This window comes from Saimiri boliviensis, chromosome 21, assembly GCF_048565385.1.
Source record: "Saimiri boliviensis isolate mSaiBol1 chromosome 21, mSaiBol1.pri, whole genome shotgun sequence".
NCBI classification, from domain to species: domain Eukaryota; kingdom Metazoa; phylum Chordata; class Mammalia; order Primates; family Cebidae; genus Saimiri; species Saimiri boliviensis.
Genome location: NC_133469.1, coordinates 28,844,623 through 28,862,099, shown reverse-complemented (window position 1 = coordinate 28,862,099; position 17,477 = coordinate 28,844,623). Strand labels below are relative to the sequence as shown.

The following is a 17,477-nucleotide window of genomic DNA, read 5'->3' as shown; positions in this document are numbered from 1 at the left end:
AATGACTGAGTGAGCTGAATGACTGAGTGAGTTGAACGACAGAGTGAGTTGAATGACTGAGTGAGCTGAATGACCCAGTGAGTTGCTCCCAACAATCCTTCTTGGTAAAGGGTATTATTTTCTTTCACAGATGAAGGCTCTGAGGCCCAGAGAGGGCAGGTTACTTGCCCACGATCACTCAGCAGAGCTGGAGGGTATGTCTGATTTTGATACCCAGACTCTTCCCTTTATCTCTGCCTGATCTGTCTGCTCTTGAAGTGCCCTGCGGTAAATGGACTAGGATGAAAAAGACATGGCTTTGAGTCCCAGGGGACCAAACTATGGCTTTGGGCAAGTGCCTGGGTAAGAGGCTGTCGACAACCAGAGCTTATGCGGTTTTCTTTTCTTTTTCTTCTTTTCTTTTCTCTCTTTCTTGTCTTTTCTCCCCTTCCCCTTCCCCTTTTCCTTCCTTCCTTCCTTCCTTCCTCCTTCTCTCTCTCTCTCTCTCTCTCTCTCTCTCTCTCTCTCTTTCTTTTCTTTCTGACAGGGTCTCCCTCTGTCACCCAGGCTGGAGTGCAGTGGCATGGTCTCAGCTCACTGCAACCTCCATCTCCTGGGCTCAAGGGATTCTCCTGCCTCAGCCTCCTGAGTAGCTCGGATTACAGGTGCCTGCCACCACACCTGGCTAATTTTCGTAGTTTTAGTAGAGACGGGGGTTTCACCATGTTGGTCAGGCTGGTCTCGAACTCCTGATCTCAAGCGATCCTCCTGCCTCGGCCTCCCACAAGTGCTGGGATTACAGGCGTAAGCCAGCGCCCCCCGGGGCCCGGCAGCTTATTCAGTTTTCCGTCTTCGTCATGAGCTTCTTGGTGGAAGATCTTTGTCTGCTCTAAAGCACCAGAGGTTTGCCCAAAAGCTGAACGGCAGAGTGATGAGGTTGGGAAGACGCTTTTGGGTTTCGTGAGGGCTGGGTTAGAATCCTGGTCTTCCTTTCTGTCATGTGACCTTGGGAAAGCTGTTCACCCTGTCCCGTCCTTCTTCACCTCTGCAATTTTCTGTGAAGGCCAAGAGTGTTATTGTGGGGGAAGGGCTCAGCATACTGAAGAGCTCATCAAACGGGTACTGTTCCCTTTGTTCAGTCAACGAAACGTTTCTTTTCTTTTCTTTCTTTCTTTCTTTCTTTTTTTTTTTTGATACGGAGTCTTGCTCTATCACCCAGGCTGGAGTGCAGTGGCGTGATCTCGGCTCACCGCAACCTCCACCTCCGGGGTTCAAGCGATTCTCCTGCCTCAGCCTCCCATAGTTGGGACTACAGGTGTGTGCTACCATGTCCAGATAATTTTTGTATTTTTAGCAGAGATGGGATTTCACCATATTGTCCGGGCTGGTCTCGAACTCCTGACCTCGTGATCCGCCCACCTGGGCCTCCAAGTGCTGGGATTACAGGCGTGAGCCACTGTGCCCGGCTATTGACGAAACGTTTCAAAGCCGTTTAGTGTCCGACAACCTCAACCTGAAAAATGCCTTCAGAACCCAGACTGCACCCTCCCTCTCACTCGGGAGCTGCGCTGCCAGAATCTGACCATCTCTCGCCTCGGGTGTTATCTCCCATCAGCCTCGCCTGCTCATCACGTCGCTGCCACCATGCGCCGGGCTCTTCTTCAGGCTTTTGGGCGTACCGCGTGTCTCCTGACACCCTGCGTGGCTCGTGAACTCATTAGCATGGGTGTCAGGGAAGCCGTCTCTACTCGGCACTGCAGATCCAACGCTGAGATTTCGGGGAAGGGCGTCCCCGGAGGGAGGGAGACTTGCATGTTGGAAATCCAGGAGCAGCTGTGGCCGCCCAGAGGGTCTTTAGAGACTGGGTCTCATTGGCGAAGAGCTTTTCCTTTTTAAGAAACGATGCCTCCACTTTTCGGTATTTTAATATAAGCTTTTGTTTGAAGCTTTTCGTCTCTGGGTCTCTGCAGCTGGAGTGAACTAACGTGGCTGCTTCTGATCGCTCTTGCAGTCCCTCGAGGGAAAGGGGAAATGGCACTCATGTCCTGGTACTGCCCTTGACAAAGGACCACAAGTTGGGGTCTTAGGACAGCAGAAACTTATTGGCTCGCAGTTCTGTGAGGCTGGAAGTCCAAAATCAAGGTGTCAGCAAGGCCACGCTCCCTCTGAAAGCTTCAGGGAGGAGCCTTCCTTCATGTGGCCTGGCTTACAGTTGCACCACCCTGCTCTCCCCCCATCACTCCGTGGCCTTCTCTGTATCCACGTCCCGTCTGTGTCCAGATTTCTCTCTTCTTACAAGGACACCGATCATTGGATCAACACCCATCCTAACTATGTCCTCAATTTGATCACATCTGCAAGTATTCTATTTGCAATCCAGTTCACTTACAGATACTGTGGGTTAGGACTTTAAGGCACTATGTCCACTCCTTTTGTCAGACGGGTAGATGGCAAACATTTTTTCGCATTCTGTTGGTTGCCGGTTCACTCTATTGATAGTTTCTTTTGCTGCGCAGAAGCTCTTTAGTTTAATTAGATCCCATTTGTCAATTTTGGCTTTTGTTGCCATTGCTTTTGGTGTTTTAGTCATGAAGTCCCCGCCTGTGCCTATGTCCTGAACAGTACTGCCTAGATTTTCTTCTAGAGTTTTTATGGTGTTAGGTCTCATGTTTAAATCTTTAATCCATCTAGAGTTAATTTTTATATAAGGTGTAAGGAAGGGATCCAGTTTCAGTTTTCTGCATATGGCTAGCCAGTTTTCCCAGCACCATTTATTAAATAGGGAATCCTTTCCCCATTGCTTGTAATCAAAGCCACAGTTACAGATACTGTGGGTTAGGAGTTCAAAGACCTCATTTCCAATCAAGGTCACAGTTTCAGATATCGTGGGTTAGGACACTGAAGACGCTGTGTCCAATCAAGGTTGCAGTTACAGGTACTGTGGGTCAGGACTTTGAAGTTGCTATATCCAGTCAAGGTCACAGTCACAGATACCATGGGTTCCGACTTTGACATATCTTTTTGGGGATAGGTAACAGGAACCAACCAATGTGTACTTGGTCCATGGTTCTGGGGTTTGGGGACAAAGTGTGGCTGTGGCGAAGGGGCTAGGGTTAGCACATGTATAAATACACACACACACACACACACACACATATATATAAAATGTGTCTAAAAACGTGTCTTACACATTCAGTGAGTGATAATGCTTGTTATCTGTACTTCCCTCTGAACATCAGTTTCCTTAATATATGTGTATATAAACACATATGTATACATGCCATATATAGTATATATACATATAAATACACACTATATATATGCATATATAGACATATGTACACACATTATATATGTGCATATACATACACAAAACACATGTTTATAGATACGTATAGTGTGCTTAGCAATGTGTCTTATACATCCAATAAGTAACTATTGTTATTATCTGTATAATGGGGAGAGTTGCATTTTATGTTTAAGTCACCCTGCACTTATATTTTATCTCTCAGATTCCCTTCAGCTCTGAAATTCTGGAACTCTGACTGAAGAGACAGAAGGAGAGGCCGGGTGCGGTGGCTCACGCCTGTCATCCCAGCACTTTGGGAGGCTGAGGTGGGCGGATCACGAGGTCAAGAGATCAAGATCATCCTGGCCAACATGGTGAAACCCTGTGTCTACTAAAAATACAAAAATTGGCTGTGTGTGGTGGCGTGTGCCTGTGATCCCAGCTACTGGGGAGGCTGAGGCAGGAGAATCACTTGGACCTGGGAGGCGGAGGTTGCAGTGAGCTGAGATCACACCATTGCACTCCAGCCTGGCGACAGAATGAGACTGTAAAAAATAATAAATAAATAAATAAGAGAGACAGATGGAGACACAGGGCTGTGTGGTTCAAGAATCCCTGTTACTGGTGGAAACAGAATAATAAAGTCTCCCTTTTTGAGAAGAGAAACTAAGAACACAGAAATAGAAATCTTCCTCTCACAAGAATAGGATCAGATGGTAAGGGAAATCTATGAAGCAAGTGCTGTGGGCCTAAAAATCTTCATTCTTTTGGGGTCTGTAGAGTAAAGCCCTTCTGTGGGCTGAGGAAGTTGAATTTATGAACTAGCAACTGGGAACCTGGCTTTGGCTGGTTGATGAATAGAGCAGAGAGGAAGGTCTCTTGTGAGTCTGAATTTGGCTGTGCTCTGTCTTCAATGACAAGTGACAGATATCTCCATTTTTATTTTCCTGCCAGGAATAAAAGAGTTAATGCATGAACCATTCTTAGAATGATGGCGTGCTCAGTAAGTATCAGCCTAGCCAGTGAAAGCAGAGAAGGACTTCCCTGCTCTCTGGTTGCCTTTCTGCGGTGATAGCTTTTGCCCATGTAAATTGCCAAGTTCCCTGTTAGCGTGGTCAGCAAGATTTGTGAAGCCTGTTTTAGGTAGTCGTGAGAAGTCACAAAACACAGCCACTCTAGGAGATGGCCAAGTCTATAAATTGTACACAGTGTTACTCACATCAGATGTAGGGGAATTTGTAATCAACTTACAGGAATTCTAGTTTTTCTTTTCTTCAACCCCGACCCCCAGAGTTAAATTCTTGGTTCTTTAACACTGTCCAGACCTCACTGTGGCTTCTGGAGTTTGAGCTGGCTATACTCCTAATGGAGTTGTTCATAACACAATAATTTAAAATATTAGTGCAGCGGACAGTTTCCAACCCCCCAAATACCGTGTAAGGCTCTGTTCCTTCCATATAACTTTATGCTTTCCTTATGCAGTGACTGAGAATGCTCATTGTACACCAGAATCCCTGGAGAGCTTTGAAATAGTATCTTTTTCTTCTTTTTTTTTCTTCAGGCAGGGTCTTGCTGTGCCACCCAGGCTAGAGTGCAGTGACACAATCACAGCTCACTATAGCCTTGACCTCTTGGTTCAAGCAATCCTCCCACCTCAGCCTCCAGGCTGGTCTCAAGTGATTTGCCTGCCTTGACCTCCCAAGTGCTGGGATTACAGATGTGAGCCACCACACCCAGAACAGTATCCTCTTCTTAAAATGAAACCAATGAGGCTGGGTGTTGTGGCTCACACCTGTAATGCCAGCACTTTGGGAGGCCGAGGCAGGTGGGTCATTAAAGGTCAGGAGTTCAAGACCAGCCTGGCCAACATGGTTAAATCCTCTCTCTACTAAAAACACAAAAATTAGCTGGGCGTGGTGGTGCACACCTGTAATTCCAGCTACTTGGGAGGCTGAGGCAGGAGAATCGCTTGAACCCGGGGTGGGGGTGGGCAAGGGTTGCAGTGAGCCAAGGTGGTGCCACCACACTCCAGCCTGGGTGACATAGTGAGACTCCATCTCAAAAACGAAACAAAACAAAACAAACAAACAAACAAACAAACAAAAAAACCCCCCATGATATCATGCTCCCAGGGCTACTTGAGGAAGAAAGAGTGAAATTTGGCAGAAGACTTAGAGCAATGCCTGATACATTTACCGTAAATGTCACAGTATATGTACTCCCAATCAGTGTTAGGTACTGTTGTGTCCTAGTAATAATAATAAAAGCTCCTGCCCCAAAGTAGAATGCCTCCTCCTAGCAGCCCAGCCTTCCATCGTGAACAACAGGAAGTGAATCTGCTTCTACCTACTGAGGGCCCCATTCAATAAACAAGACTCACAGACGCAGTGGGGCAGGCGAGATGTCCAGATGGGAGTCCCTGTTTCACGGCTGTAGCAGGTCAGAAGAGAACTCCCTTCAAGCACAAAACCGGGGTTGCAGGTGTATTGGATAGTGGTCCCCACCAGCAGCACAGGATCCGAAATTAAGCGGGTCGAGTGATCCACCTCTCCGGGGTCGGTGCAGTACATAACTACACAGGATGGAACCAGACCAAGTAGACGTCAGACCTCTGGATGACCATGGGTTTGCTGAGAATTACAGAATGATCTAGAAAGTTTCCTAACTCATTTCTTTCCCTTTTTGGAAAATAATGTATCTTTTGTTTGTTAAAGGTGGCCAGGATAAAATAGCCTTGAATTTAAATCCTCTTTTAAGAATTTTCCCAAAGAGGTGGGGAGCAGTGGCTCATGCCTGTAATCCCAGGACTTGAAAGGCAAGACTGAGGTGGATGAATCGCTTGAGCTCAGGAGTTCGAGACCAGCCTGGGCAACATAACGAGATCCGGTTTCTACAGAAGATACAAAAATTAATGGGTCATGATGGCATATATCTGTTGCTCCATCTACTCAGGAGACTGAGGTGAGAGGATTGCTTGAGCCCGGGAGGTCAAGGCTGCAGTGAGCCATGATGGCCCCACAGTACTCCAGCCAGGGCAACAGAATGAGACCTTGTCTCTCTCTGTGTGTATATGAATTTGCCAAATAATTTTCATCAGGGTTCAAAGACCTATGCATAAGGTTGTACATTGCACTATTAATTGTAATATATTTTTTAAAAAGGTAACATTGCAAATAGTTTAATGGGGGAAGAGTTGCACATAATGGAACAGCCATCCTGTGAAATTCCGAGCTAAAGAGAACAAAGTGAGGGGAGACTTCACTGCGCTCTCTGGGGTGCTGGAATATAGTAAAATAAGCATTCATTACTTTTCACATTAAAGAATCAATACAGATAAAAGGAAAACAAACCAACCAAAAGAGAATAAAGTGGACAACGTGAACGATATGAAAAGACATCCACATTTCTGAGCTGAAAAAAAGCGGGTGCAGGAAGTTTGTAAAAATGGATCCGCCTCCTTCTTCCTTCCTTCCTTCCCTCTTTCCTTCTTTTTCCTTCTTCCCTCCTTTTCCCCCTCTTTCCTTCTCTTTTTCCCTCCCTCCCTCTCTCCTTCCCTCCCTCCCTCTTTCTTTCTTTCTCTCTTTCCCCACTCCGCCTCTCAACAGGGTTTTGCTCTGTCACCTAGACTAAAGGGCATAGGCTCAGACTCCTGAGCTCCAGCAATCCTCCTGTCTCAGCCTCCTGAGTAACTAGGAGTAGAGGTCTGTGCCACCACACCCAGCTAATTTTTATGTTGTTTATTATTATTTTTTTTAAGAGATGGGGTCTCACTGCATTGCCCAGGCTGGTCTCAAACTCATGGGCTCAAGTGATCCTCCTGCCTCAGCCTCCCAAAGCACTAGGATTACAGGCATGAGCCACTGCACCAAGCCAAATTTTCCTTTTCACCAGGCTACATACATTCCCATTCACTACAGTTCACAGCAGTCTCTCATGTCTCACCCCCAGCTTATCTCGCTCATTTACATTAAGGGCCAGGTTTCTGAAGGCACCTGAGTCTGAGATCCCACCGAGGGCTGTGAAACAACATTTGTGGGCAATGCCCATGATTTGGTGGGGGAGGTGGAGTCCAGATTCTACATGAAACAGCTGCACTGCACCAGCCCAAAAAAGACCCCTACAGGGGATTGGCCACCCAGGGACCTAGAGGAAGGAAACAAGACCACTCTTACTTTTCTCACAAAATGGGGGGTCACTGCTCCAGCTGAGGTCCCACTGGCAGGTGAGGGTGTCGCTCCCCACGATGTCATAGCCAGGGTCACACTGGTAGGTGATTCTGGCTCCCCGCACCAGCTCCGTGTGAGACGTGGTTTTCCAGCCATTCTGGATCTCCGGTAAATCCGAGCAAGAGTCATTCCTTGACACCTCTTCAAAAGAGAAACATCAGCCTTAGATGGGGGATGCGGTCTTGCTATCGGGGCCGCCTTTTATGAAGGCTTGAGGAAATGAGCGAAGAGAAGAAAAAGGCTCTAGAAATGAGCAACACGCTTCCAAAATCGCATCACTGTCAAGGGCTCCTCTACGGTGACACTTTATGGTCCCCGCTCTCTGTGGGCCGCTGAACTTACTGAACATTCTCCTGGTTTGGTGAAACTAGTTTAGGATTTCGAGTCAAACAGAATCCTAGCTCTGCCCCTTACTGACAGTGTGACTGGGAGACAATCACTTCTCAATTCTGCAACTCAGATTTCTTGACCTTTCGTGAGGGAATAATAATTCTAACGGTACCTGCCTCACTGTGGCAGCTGCTTATCAGACATCACTTGACTCTCACCTCTGAGAGTTTACATGCTTTAAAATTTTTTTAAATTTTTTATTTTATTTTTGTTTCTAATTTATTACTGTTATTATTATTTTCACAGACAGGGTCTCTGTTGCTCAGGCTGGAGTGTGAGGGTGTGATCACAGCTCTTCACAGCCTCAAACTCCTGGGCTCAAGTGATCCTCTCACCTCGGCCTCCCAAGTAGCTGGGACCACAAGCATTCACCACCATGGCCTGGCTATTTTTTTTTTTTTTTTTCTGTAGAGATGAGGTCTTGCTATGTCACCTGGCTAGTCTTGAAATTTTGGGCTCAGGCAATTCTACCACCTGGGCCTCCCAAAATGTTGAGATTACAGGCATGAGCTGCCTTGCCTGGGAGAATTTACACTCTAGTGGAGTCCACACCAACACTGAACAGGAGATTGTAAAAATGGCCCTGGGTGGCTTTTGAGGTTAGGTCATAACCTTAAAGGACTCTCCTTGCTCTTTGTTGAATCACTGGCTTTGGAGGAAGCAGCTACCATACTGTGAGGATGCTCAAGCAGCCTCGCAGAGAGACCCACATGAAGAGAAACTGAGGTCTCCTGCCAACAGTTGGCATTGACTTGGCAGCCACATGTGTGAGCCATTTGGAAGTTCATCATCCAGTGCCCATCAAGCCTTCGATGACTGCAGCTCTGGCTGGCATCTTGACTGCAGCCTCATGAGAGACCCCAGGATAAAGCCATCCAATTCATGCTGCTCCTGATTTTCTCACCCAGAGAAACTGTGAGATGATAAATGCTTACTGCTAACTTGGAGTATAATCTATGGCAATAGGTCACTAATATGCTCTGTTTCACCCTAAGAATATCTACAAATCCATGAGTTTAGTGAATAAGTAATATATGCATTTGTAATATGCATTAAGAGAAGTAATTAGCTATCAAAATAAAAATAAGCTGGGCACTGTGGCTCATGCCTATAATCTCAGCACTTTGGGAAGCCAAGGCAGGAGAATTGCTTGAGCCTAGGAGTTTGAGATCAGCTTGGATAATATAGGGATACCCCCCTGCGACCATCTCTGAAACAACAATAACAACAACAAAACTAAAAACATGAGCCAGGCATGGTGGCACGTGTCTGTAGTCCCAGCTACTCAGGAGGCTGAAGTGGGAAGATTGCTTGAGTCCGGGAGTTTGAGGCTGCAGTGAGCTATGATTGCATCACTGCACTCCAGGCTGGGTGACAGAGTGAGATCCTGTCTGAAAGAATAAAAAAATTAAACAAAAGCAAATAAAAATAGCTGTTGGTATATTCTTCAAATCCAATTGTATATCATCAGTGAACATGAAGCATACTCCAGAAAATGCTACCAACAGCTTATTACTGTGTCTTTCTCTGTAATTGTTCTGTTTTTCTCCTACAAACTCCTGTTACTAAGGTAGCAATGCATGGCAAACTATGACTATTCTTGCTTCCAAGTGCCCACTGCACAGATTTGGAGGAGCGAGCTAATTATGTTGTATAATTAATTTGCAGTTCTTATGTGCTTCTGGGGAAAGCGGAGCACCTCCGCTGTCTGCAGGAAAGTCATTCTGAGAACCAAGCAATGGCTTTTCCCGGGATTTCATCATGATTTTATTTGGGGAAAGGAGATCTCATGGGTGTCTGCAACAAGAAGGGTAAGAAAATAGCTTCGAGAATTGCTTGGTGGGGGGACAGGAGCCTCTATTTTTAGGTCTCTGAAAAATCAGCCAAGCCCTGGATTTGGGACACAGCTGTAAATGCTCAGACGGTGGATGAAAGGGGAGAAATGGGAGCAGACACCAGAAATGTGGTCTGCCTTGAGCCAAATGCTTTGAGACAGAGAAAGGCTTGCTTGTCTGACTTTTCAATGTGGGCCGCCATGGCTGCACCCTCCCGTGGGACCTCCTGTCTCCATGATGGCACTCTCTGCGTTTGTAATTTCTCAGTTGTTGCCATGATGGAGAAGAAGCTTGGCTTGAATCTTGTCCCCACTCTTTATTAACTGGGTGGCCTTGGCTAAGTCACTTAACCTTCCTGTTCTTCAGATTCGAGGGCCTGTACCCCAGGGACCCTGATTCAGGAACATAACATTTTTACCAAGCACCTTAAGTAGAGGTTTCTGGAATGTTCTGGCCCCATGAGCCCTTGTTAACTTTGGTAAGAATTAGAAAACTGCCCTAGAAGTTGGAAGACTTCTTTTCTACTCTTCTTTCTTTTTTAAAGAAGTGGTGTGACTCCGGTCACGCTAATGAACTGCTCTAAGCCTCATTGCTCTCCTCTGCAGAGTGGAGCCAAGAATTACGACACTGTCTGCCCCAAAGGGCAATGTGAAAGTTAAATAACATGCAGGATATGACAGTGCTGTGTAAACACTAAGATGAGTTAGATAGATTCATTTGTGTGTTTGACTGAGATATTATGAGCACCTTATTAAACACTAAGAATACAGGGATCTGAAGTCATGGTTTCAGTCTCGTGGTCAATTTTTGTGCAACAGAAATGCACAAATGCACGGAATACATACCACCATCTACCATGTCATGCTCGTGGCAGACATCACTAATCAAGCACAGCCCTCTCTGTCTGAATTGAGCTGAAACCCCCCAGTCCTCCAAACAGCACTCCAGGGAGCCACTGTCATTTAATTGGAGTTGACTTACAATATGGAGCTTAATTATTATCTTAGAAGAAATAAACACACAGCAACCAACCACTGTCTTCTGATAAAATACTGCTTACTCATCTCTGTTTTTTAATCCCTTCCCTCCCATGCATTTGGCCATAGGCAGTGGGCAAAGAACAGGAAACAGTGAAGAGAATGGGCCTTTACATCTCTCTGTTCAAATGTGAATTCTGGGAGGTAGAATTCACATTCTAGAACCATGTATGCCCAGAGTCTTCCTGTGGAAGGTTCTAATTGCAATCATAGCAGATCGACTTTGACCATCTTCCAGAGCTGGGCTTAGGCATTTAGGTCAATGTAAGAGCTTCAGAATTCTCTAGTGACCACAGAAACCCCTGACCCTACCATCTGATGTATCCACTGAATGGGAGTTGCATCTGTATATGGTAAAATCTAGACCCAGAATAGCAAATACCTTTCCCATGCCCATGGCAGGCATCACTAATCGATCATGACATTCTTTGCCATTGTCTTTAGGGATGACCTTCTTGGAGTTTTTCTGCAACACGGTCTTCAACATAAATAGTGAGCAATTGACTGGCATCACAATTAGCTAGGGTGGTCTATTTGCCATTCTTGTAAAATGGACTGTGTGTTTCTTTAAGAGAAATAACAATCAGGAACTGTTCTCTCTTTTTTGTTACCCAAATTAGCCAAGCTGTGTATGAAAAACATTCTCTGTGCTCCTTTGCTTGTTTCTCCCACAGCCTCAGCTTGTGATCCTGATATTGTCTATTAATGGGACTGCCTTTCTCATTTCCACGAATACCTTAAGGGTAGGGGGAATATTCTATTGATCTCTATGTTCTGGTTTGCAAAGCCTAGCATATATAGGAGGTGTCAAGGGATTTTTTTTATGAACCAAATCCTCTGGAAAATGGAGATAATGCATTTGAAGATGAAATAAAATAATGTATGTTAAAGTGCTTGCCAACTGTAAGTTGTCACACAAATCACACAAACTCTCAACTTCAATTAACAAGAACACTTCTTCTTCAAGATGTCGCCAAACTGAACATTGGCCAGACTTTCTGATGAAGCTTGATCAGCCTTGGATAGAGTCAGATTTTTTTTTTTTTTTTTTTTTTTTTTGCCATCATGCCATCAAGCTGAATGCAGGCTTAGAATACTGACTTGGGCACCAGAGAAGATAAAGGAGCAAAACCATGACCTTATCTTCCAGTGGAGATGGAGAAGACGTCTAAGGAGAGAGGCAGAAACCGGGACAGCAGAGACGTCCTCCAACGGCAGCTGAGCCTGGAGGGTCCATTGCCTGGACAGCCAACATGAGTTATCCCCTGAAGCCCAGGGTACCGCCCAGAAAAGAGCCGGGAACCCACAAGAAATTGTAGCAATAACACTCTGAAAATATTTAGCAGCACAATCAAAGGTAAAAAGGCCCCTGAGAAACATAAAAAAGAAGATCAATACTTGTGTTAGCCTCTCTGAGAGGTGGACACGTAGCAGGCGGGGATGAAAAATGTTCACCATCTGGAAATAAAAAAACGAGGAATGTGTGTTTGTATGTATGAGGCTTCTTCAGACCGTCCATGGTCAAGGGGGTCGCTTGTGTTTTTAGGTGCAAGCGCTGGTACGGAGAGGACAATTCATATTATTAGGATGGCACAGAAGTAATTGTGGTGTTTGCAAATTAAAATTCCCAAATCTGTAATTATTTCTCCATCAACTTAGTTAGAGATGGACAATTCTTTAAGCGAACGGGAAGAAATGACCAAAGACATAGAATCTTGCTCCAACTACAGGGTCTTCAGTGGTAGTGGTGGCGGCAGAGGGCCAGGTAGGAGAAATTCTCCTTTTCTCTGCTCCACCCCGGAGATCAAGATGTGAATCTAATTCCTGGGAAGTGCAAACATGTTCCCTAATCACCGGCCGAATCCTACTCATTGAAATTCTTGGGGTGCAACCACCCATTCTTCTGGATGTCAAAGGATGTTGGGTCTCAATGACCCTCTTGTGTCTCTCAAGTTCTCCACTGCTGCTCAAAACATTGGGGGTGGAGGAAGCTTTGGAGCTGGGGATGAGGAAGCGTGGATGGGAGCTCAGCTCTGTCCCTGATGATCAACGCTTCATCCTTGCTTGTCCAGGGTTTCTTCTGCTGGGACACGACAGGGCTGGACCAGTTTGTCTGTTGGTGCAAGTCTCTTGCTTGGGGCTGGGATCAGTGGGACTTCATGGTGTCCCAGTTGTCTGATATCTGGGAATGTTGGTAGTTAAGGCTAGAGTGGTGGCCAGAGAAAGATGGGGACACGTGCTTGGATTTGAGGCATATTGTAAAAGTGGAGTTGAGACGATGGATTGGATATGGGGGCAAGGAGAGAGGGAGCAGCCAGATAAACCAGGAGAGTTGTCTCATTTCCTAGAACTGGCAGGTAGCAGGTGGTGCAATTGAGTAGTGGTGGTGGCAGGTAGGGAAAGAAATTCTGTTTGGCCACGTTAAATCTGAGATGTCTCCTGGATGGCGGGAAGGGAGGAGTTGGCAGGGAGTTAGATAGATGGATTTGGAGTTTAAAGTCAAGGTTGTAAGTACGAACCGGTCCATGGATATCAGTATTGTTTAAAACCATGGGATCAGACCACGGCATGGAGGAAATCAGTCTAGCTGGAAGAAAGGATACAGTCCAGGACAGACCCTGGGACCCTCTAGTGTTTAAAGGTTGAACAGTGGCGGGTGGTGGAGCGAATCATGAATGAGAGAGAGTTACAGGGTGGGGAATGAGAAGGGAAGAGGAGAGGTTATGGGAGTGTGTGAGCTTAGCTTGAATTTGATAGCAGGTGGTTTTTTTGTTTTATTTGTCTTAGGATGAGCAGGAGAAACATGGTTCGGCAGCCACATTGAGGATCAGAAAAGACATCTCTTGCATCTATAGCTCCTGGAGTGCATGAAGTGGGAGAGGAAGAGTGTTCTTGTTCAATGCGGCTACGGGAAGGCCTTAGAGGAGAGCTGAGCTTCAGTTCAGGCAGAAGGCGAAGGCAATGTTTGAAAAGTTTCACAAATTGGGAAGTGTGTCGATGTAAGATCTCAGCTGACCACACATGAAAGATGACAACAGGATCTCAGCGGATTACAAATGAAGCATGAGGACTTTTGTAAGTTATGAGGCATTGCTTGCTAAATCCTGATATCAACCTTGTGGAATAGCATCGCTATTCCCATTTTACAGATGACAAAAGGAAGGCTCAGAGAGGTTCTGTAACTTTCCCAAAGCCACACAGACATTCGCTGACAGTGCTAGGGCTCAAACCCCGGTCCTTCTGTCGAGAGATCCCAGGCTCTTAAACACGACTGTGCCAATACAATGAAAAATCAGTGTAGCATGCGCACGAATGTTCATAGCAGCACTGTTTACAATAGCAAAGACCTGAAACCAACCCAAATGCCCATGGATGATAGACTGGACAGGGAAAATGTGGTACATATACACCATGGAATATTATGCAGCCATCAAAAATGATGAGTTCATGTCCTTTGTAGGGACATGGATGAACCTGGAAACCATTATTCTCAGCAAACTGACACAAGAACAGAAAATCAAACACCGCATGTTCTCACTCATAGGTGGGTGTTGAACAATGAGAACACATGGACACAGGGAGGGGAGCACTACACACTGGGGTCCGTTGGGGGAAAATGGGGGAGGGATGGGAGGGTGGGGAGGTGGGGAGAGATAGCATGGGGAGAAATGTCAGATATAGGTGAAGGATTTGCTTCCTCGGCAGCAAATCACACCGCCATGTGTGTACCTATGCAACAATCTTGCATGTTCACATGTACCCCAAAACATAAATGCAATATATATATATATATATATATATATATATATATATATATATATGAAAAATCAGTGTAGAACGAAACCTTCAAACCTCCTAGAGGAAACCACCTTAGCATGCATCTAAACACAAAGAAAAAATAAATGGACCAGATGAGACACCTACCTATGTAGTTCATGATAAATCCCTGGCCCTTTCCAAAGATGAGGCCAGCAGGGTCCGAGTGGAACTGGATGGTCAGGTCTGGCGTGGAGGAGTACAGCTTCTGGGGGCCACTGTTCCCAAGGTACTGTCCCAAGATGTGGGGCATGACTTCGTCACCATCGTAGATGGTTAAGATGTCACTGTTGCTCAGATTCAGGCTTGGAGGGCAGAGAGAAGAGGGAGAGTCATGTGAAACAGACTACGGGTATTCAATAAACCCTTGATTAACTTTTTCAGGCAATCCACAGTTTCTTAAGGCAGACTATGTGTCAGGCCCCAGACTATGTGTCTTACCCCCAGGCTGGAGGTAAGATTGGTGCATAGACTGCAAACGTGACACAGAGGTTTGTAAGTGAACTGGGTTTTTGAAGACACATTGATGCAATGGTCCTGCTTGCACGGGACTCATTGCAAAGTCAAACGCTGCGTTGTAAGAAGAATCACCTTCAGAACTCCCATTATCAGCAACCATTTCTTAGGTGACAACACTGTGTAGCACCAGGCTGCAGGCCGGGGCTGTGACCGATGTCTTTCATTCTTCAATGCTGAACATGCTGACAGCTTGCTAATTACAACTTACATTTTCATATAAGGTGAAGTGATCTTTCCATTTATCATGGGGCAAATTTCTCAAAGTCAACCGAGTTATCCATGGTGTTTAAGGGGTAGGACAGAGGGTGGGATGGAGGCACCTTATTTATGAGATATGCTCAAACCTATCACCATTCAGATCATTAAAGGATGACACATTTTCAAAGACTGCAGTGCAAGAAAGTACCTTGACACTAAATAATTAAACCACAATGGACAGTCAATAATACAGAAATCACTTTAATATACCACAGAAACGTGTGCCCTCTTAGACATGCCAGATAAAATTGATTTCTGATTGAAAGAATGCCAGATAATTCACCTTTGGCTTCATCGATCATGGACAGATATAAATGCACATTCTTTTCTTTTCTTTCTTTTTCTTTCCCTCTCTGTCTTCTCTCTCTCTCTCTCTCTCTCTCTCTCTCTCTCTCTCTCTCTCTCTCTCTCTTTCGTCTTTCTCATTTTCTTGTCTCCTTCCCAACTTTTTTTTTAAGCATCTACTGTGAGCCAGGCACTGTGCTGCACTCAGAAGCGTCCCAGGGTAGTGATCTATCTAGATTTGTAAGCCAGGGATTGTGGCAGGAGTTACGATCAAAGCAAGGACAGAAAGAGTAAGACAAATTCAGATTGGGGACATCATGGAAGCCTTCCTGGAGTAGGTCATGCTTCTTGGTCTGAAACCTCAAGAAAAAGTAGGGGACCTCGAGGCAGATAAACAGAGAGTATGGGCTCAGTTGCAGTGGCTTAAACCTGTAATCCCAGCACTTTTGGAGGCTGAGGTGGGAGGCCAGCTTGAGGTCAGGAGTTCAACAGCATTCTGGGCAACAAAGAGAGACAAAAGAATGAAAAACGATGATTCCAGCATGGCGGTGTACCTCTATAGTCCTAGCTTCTTGGGAGGCTGAGGCAGGAGGATCGCTTGAGCCCAGGAGTCTGAGGCTATAGTAAGCTATGATTGTGCCACTGTACTCCAGCCTGGACAACAGAGCGAGAACCCGTTTCACAAAACAAAACAATAAATGGTGGGGAGAAGGCAGAGGGAGGAAAGGGGGAGGGCCGTGGTTCCTGAAGGAATTTGCCCAGTGGTCAGTGTGCCTGGGGCATGGGGATAGTCATAGGAGCCGCAGAGCTCTGCAGGGATTAGACCAGGAAGGGCTTAAAGAGCCAAACTTAGACATTTGGACATCATCCTGCAGGCGATCGGGAGACACTGACGGCTTTTATACAGGAACTGCATGACTGAGCAATTCAATGCTGGAGGAGCAGTATTCCAGGAAACGGCCCTGAGCAGAGTTCCTGAAACTGACGCAGACTGACAGCGGCCCTCCCTGCTGATAGCTTCATCCAATGGCCAACAGTGGTCAGTGTTCGCTGCTAGTCTGGGAGTAGGGAGGCGAGTTGGCTATGAACCTACGTTGGTGTTTCAGGTGGTCAGGACAAAACCACAGAAACACAAAGAAAAGTGTTGAAAGTTTGCTTCTGGGAGGCAGGGATTGTATTTTTATTCACCCCAATATCTTCCATCATGCCTCTCACAGTTCCTCGTGTAAAGTTGCTCCAAGGGGTGGCTTAGGGAGATTTTGATTGCCCCCACGATTTTCATTAGTTTCCTCTTTGCCACTCTCAACACATCTTCTTCAAAGAAAAGCTATCTGCTTGTTTTGCCCACATAGCTTCAAGATGAAACTCCCAGACTCCTCCTACTCCCAGTTTTTAACTAGATTGAAGCCTCTAGACCCCTGCTATATTGAAATTCTGGAGTTGCCACCTTTTCTTGCACACAGTAGGTGCTCAATAAATGCTAAGGTATGAAAGAGCCCACCAGAGAGTCTACTTGACAGCAAAAATAGTGGGACTGATGTCAGCTTTGGATCTATGGTAGGGAAGGGCCTCTTTAGCTCTAAGGACCATGAAAACATCAATTGTTCAAGAAAGTGCTGGATTAGACCAGTGTGAAATGTGGTAGATGGCAGATAGATTCCTTAAGCCGACTTCACAGCCGATCTGCGGGTAACAGTAGTTTACAGACAAGGTGCATCTTGGCGTTAGTCTATCTTTCACTTCAATGACCAAAATGCAGAAGCAGCATCTTCAAAGGTACAAATAACTTTCATTTTAAAACCACACCACAACGCTTTGTCTTCCGTAAGATGGAATGAAGCGG

General features: G+C 45.7%; 1 protein-coding gene across 5 annotated transcripts in view; it reads right to left on the bottom strand.

Annotated features, from left to right (window-relative positions):
- SEZ6L (seizure related 6 homolog like) overlaps positions 1-17,477 on the bottom strand; it is a 219,827-nt gene that overhangs the window by 28,866 nt on the left and 173,484 nt on the right. For all 5 annotated transcript variants that reach the window (XM_039462528.2, XM_039462529.2, XM_074391112.1 and 2 more), the window contains exons 10-12: positions 14,681-14,877; positions 7,441-7,635; positions 5,649-5,840 (exon numbers count right to left, since the gene is read on the bottom strand). In XM_039462528.2, the coding sequence (XP_039318462.1) occupies positions 5,649-5,840; positions 7,441-7,635; positions 14,681-14,877 (584 nt within the window). The remainder of the gene's footprint in view (positions 1-5,648; positions 5,841-7,440; positions 7,636-14,680; positions 14,878-17,477) is intronic.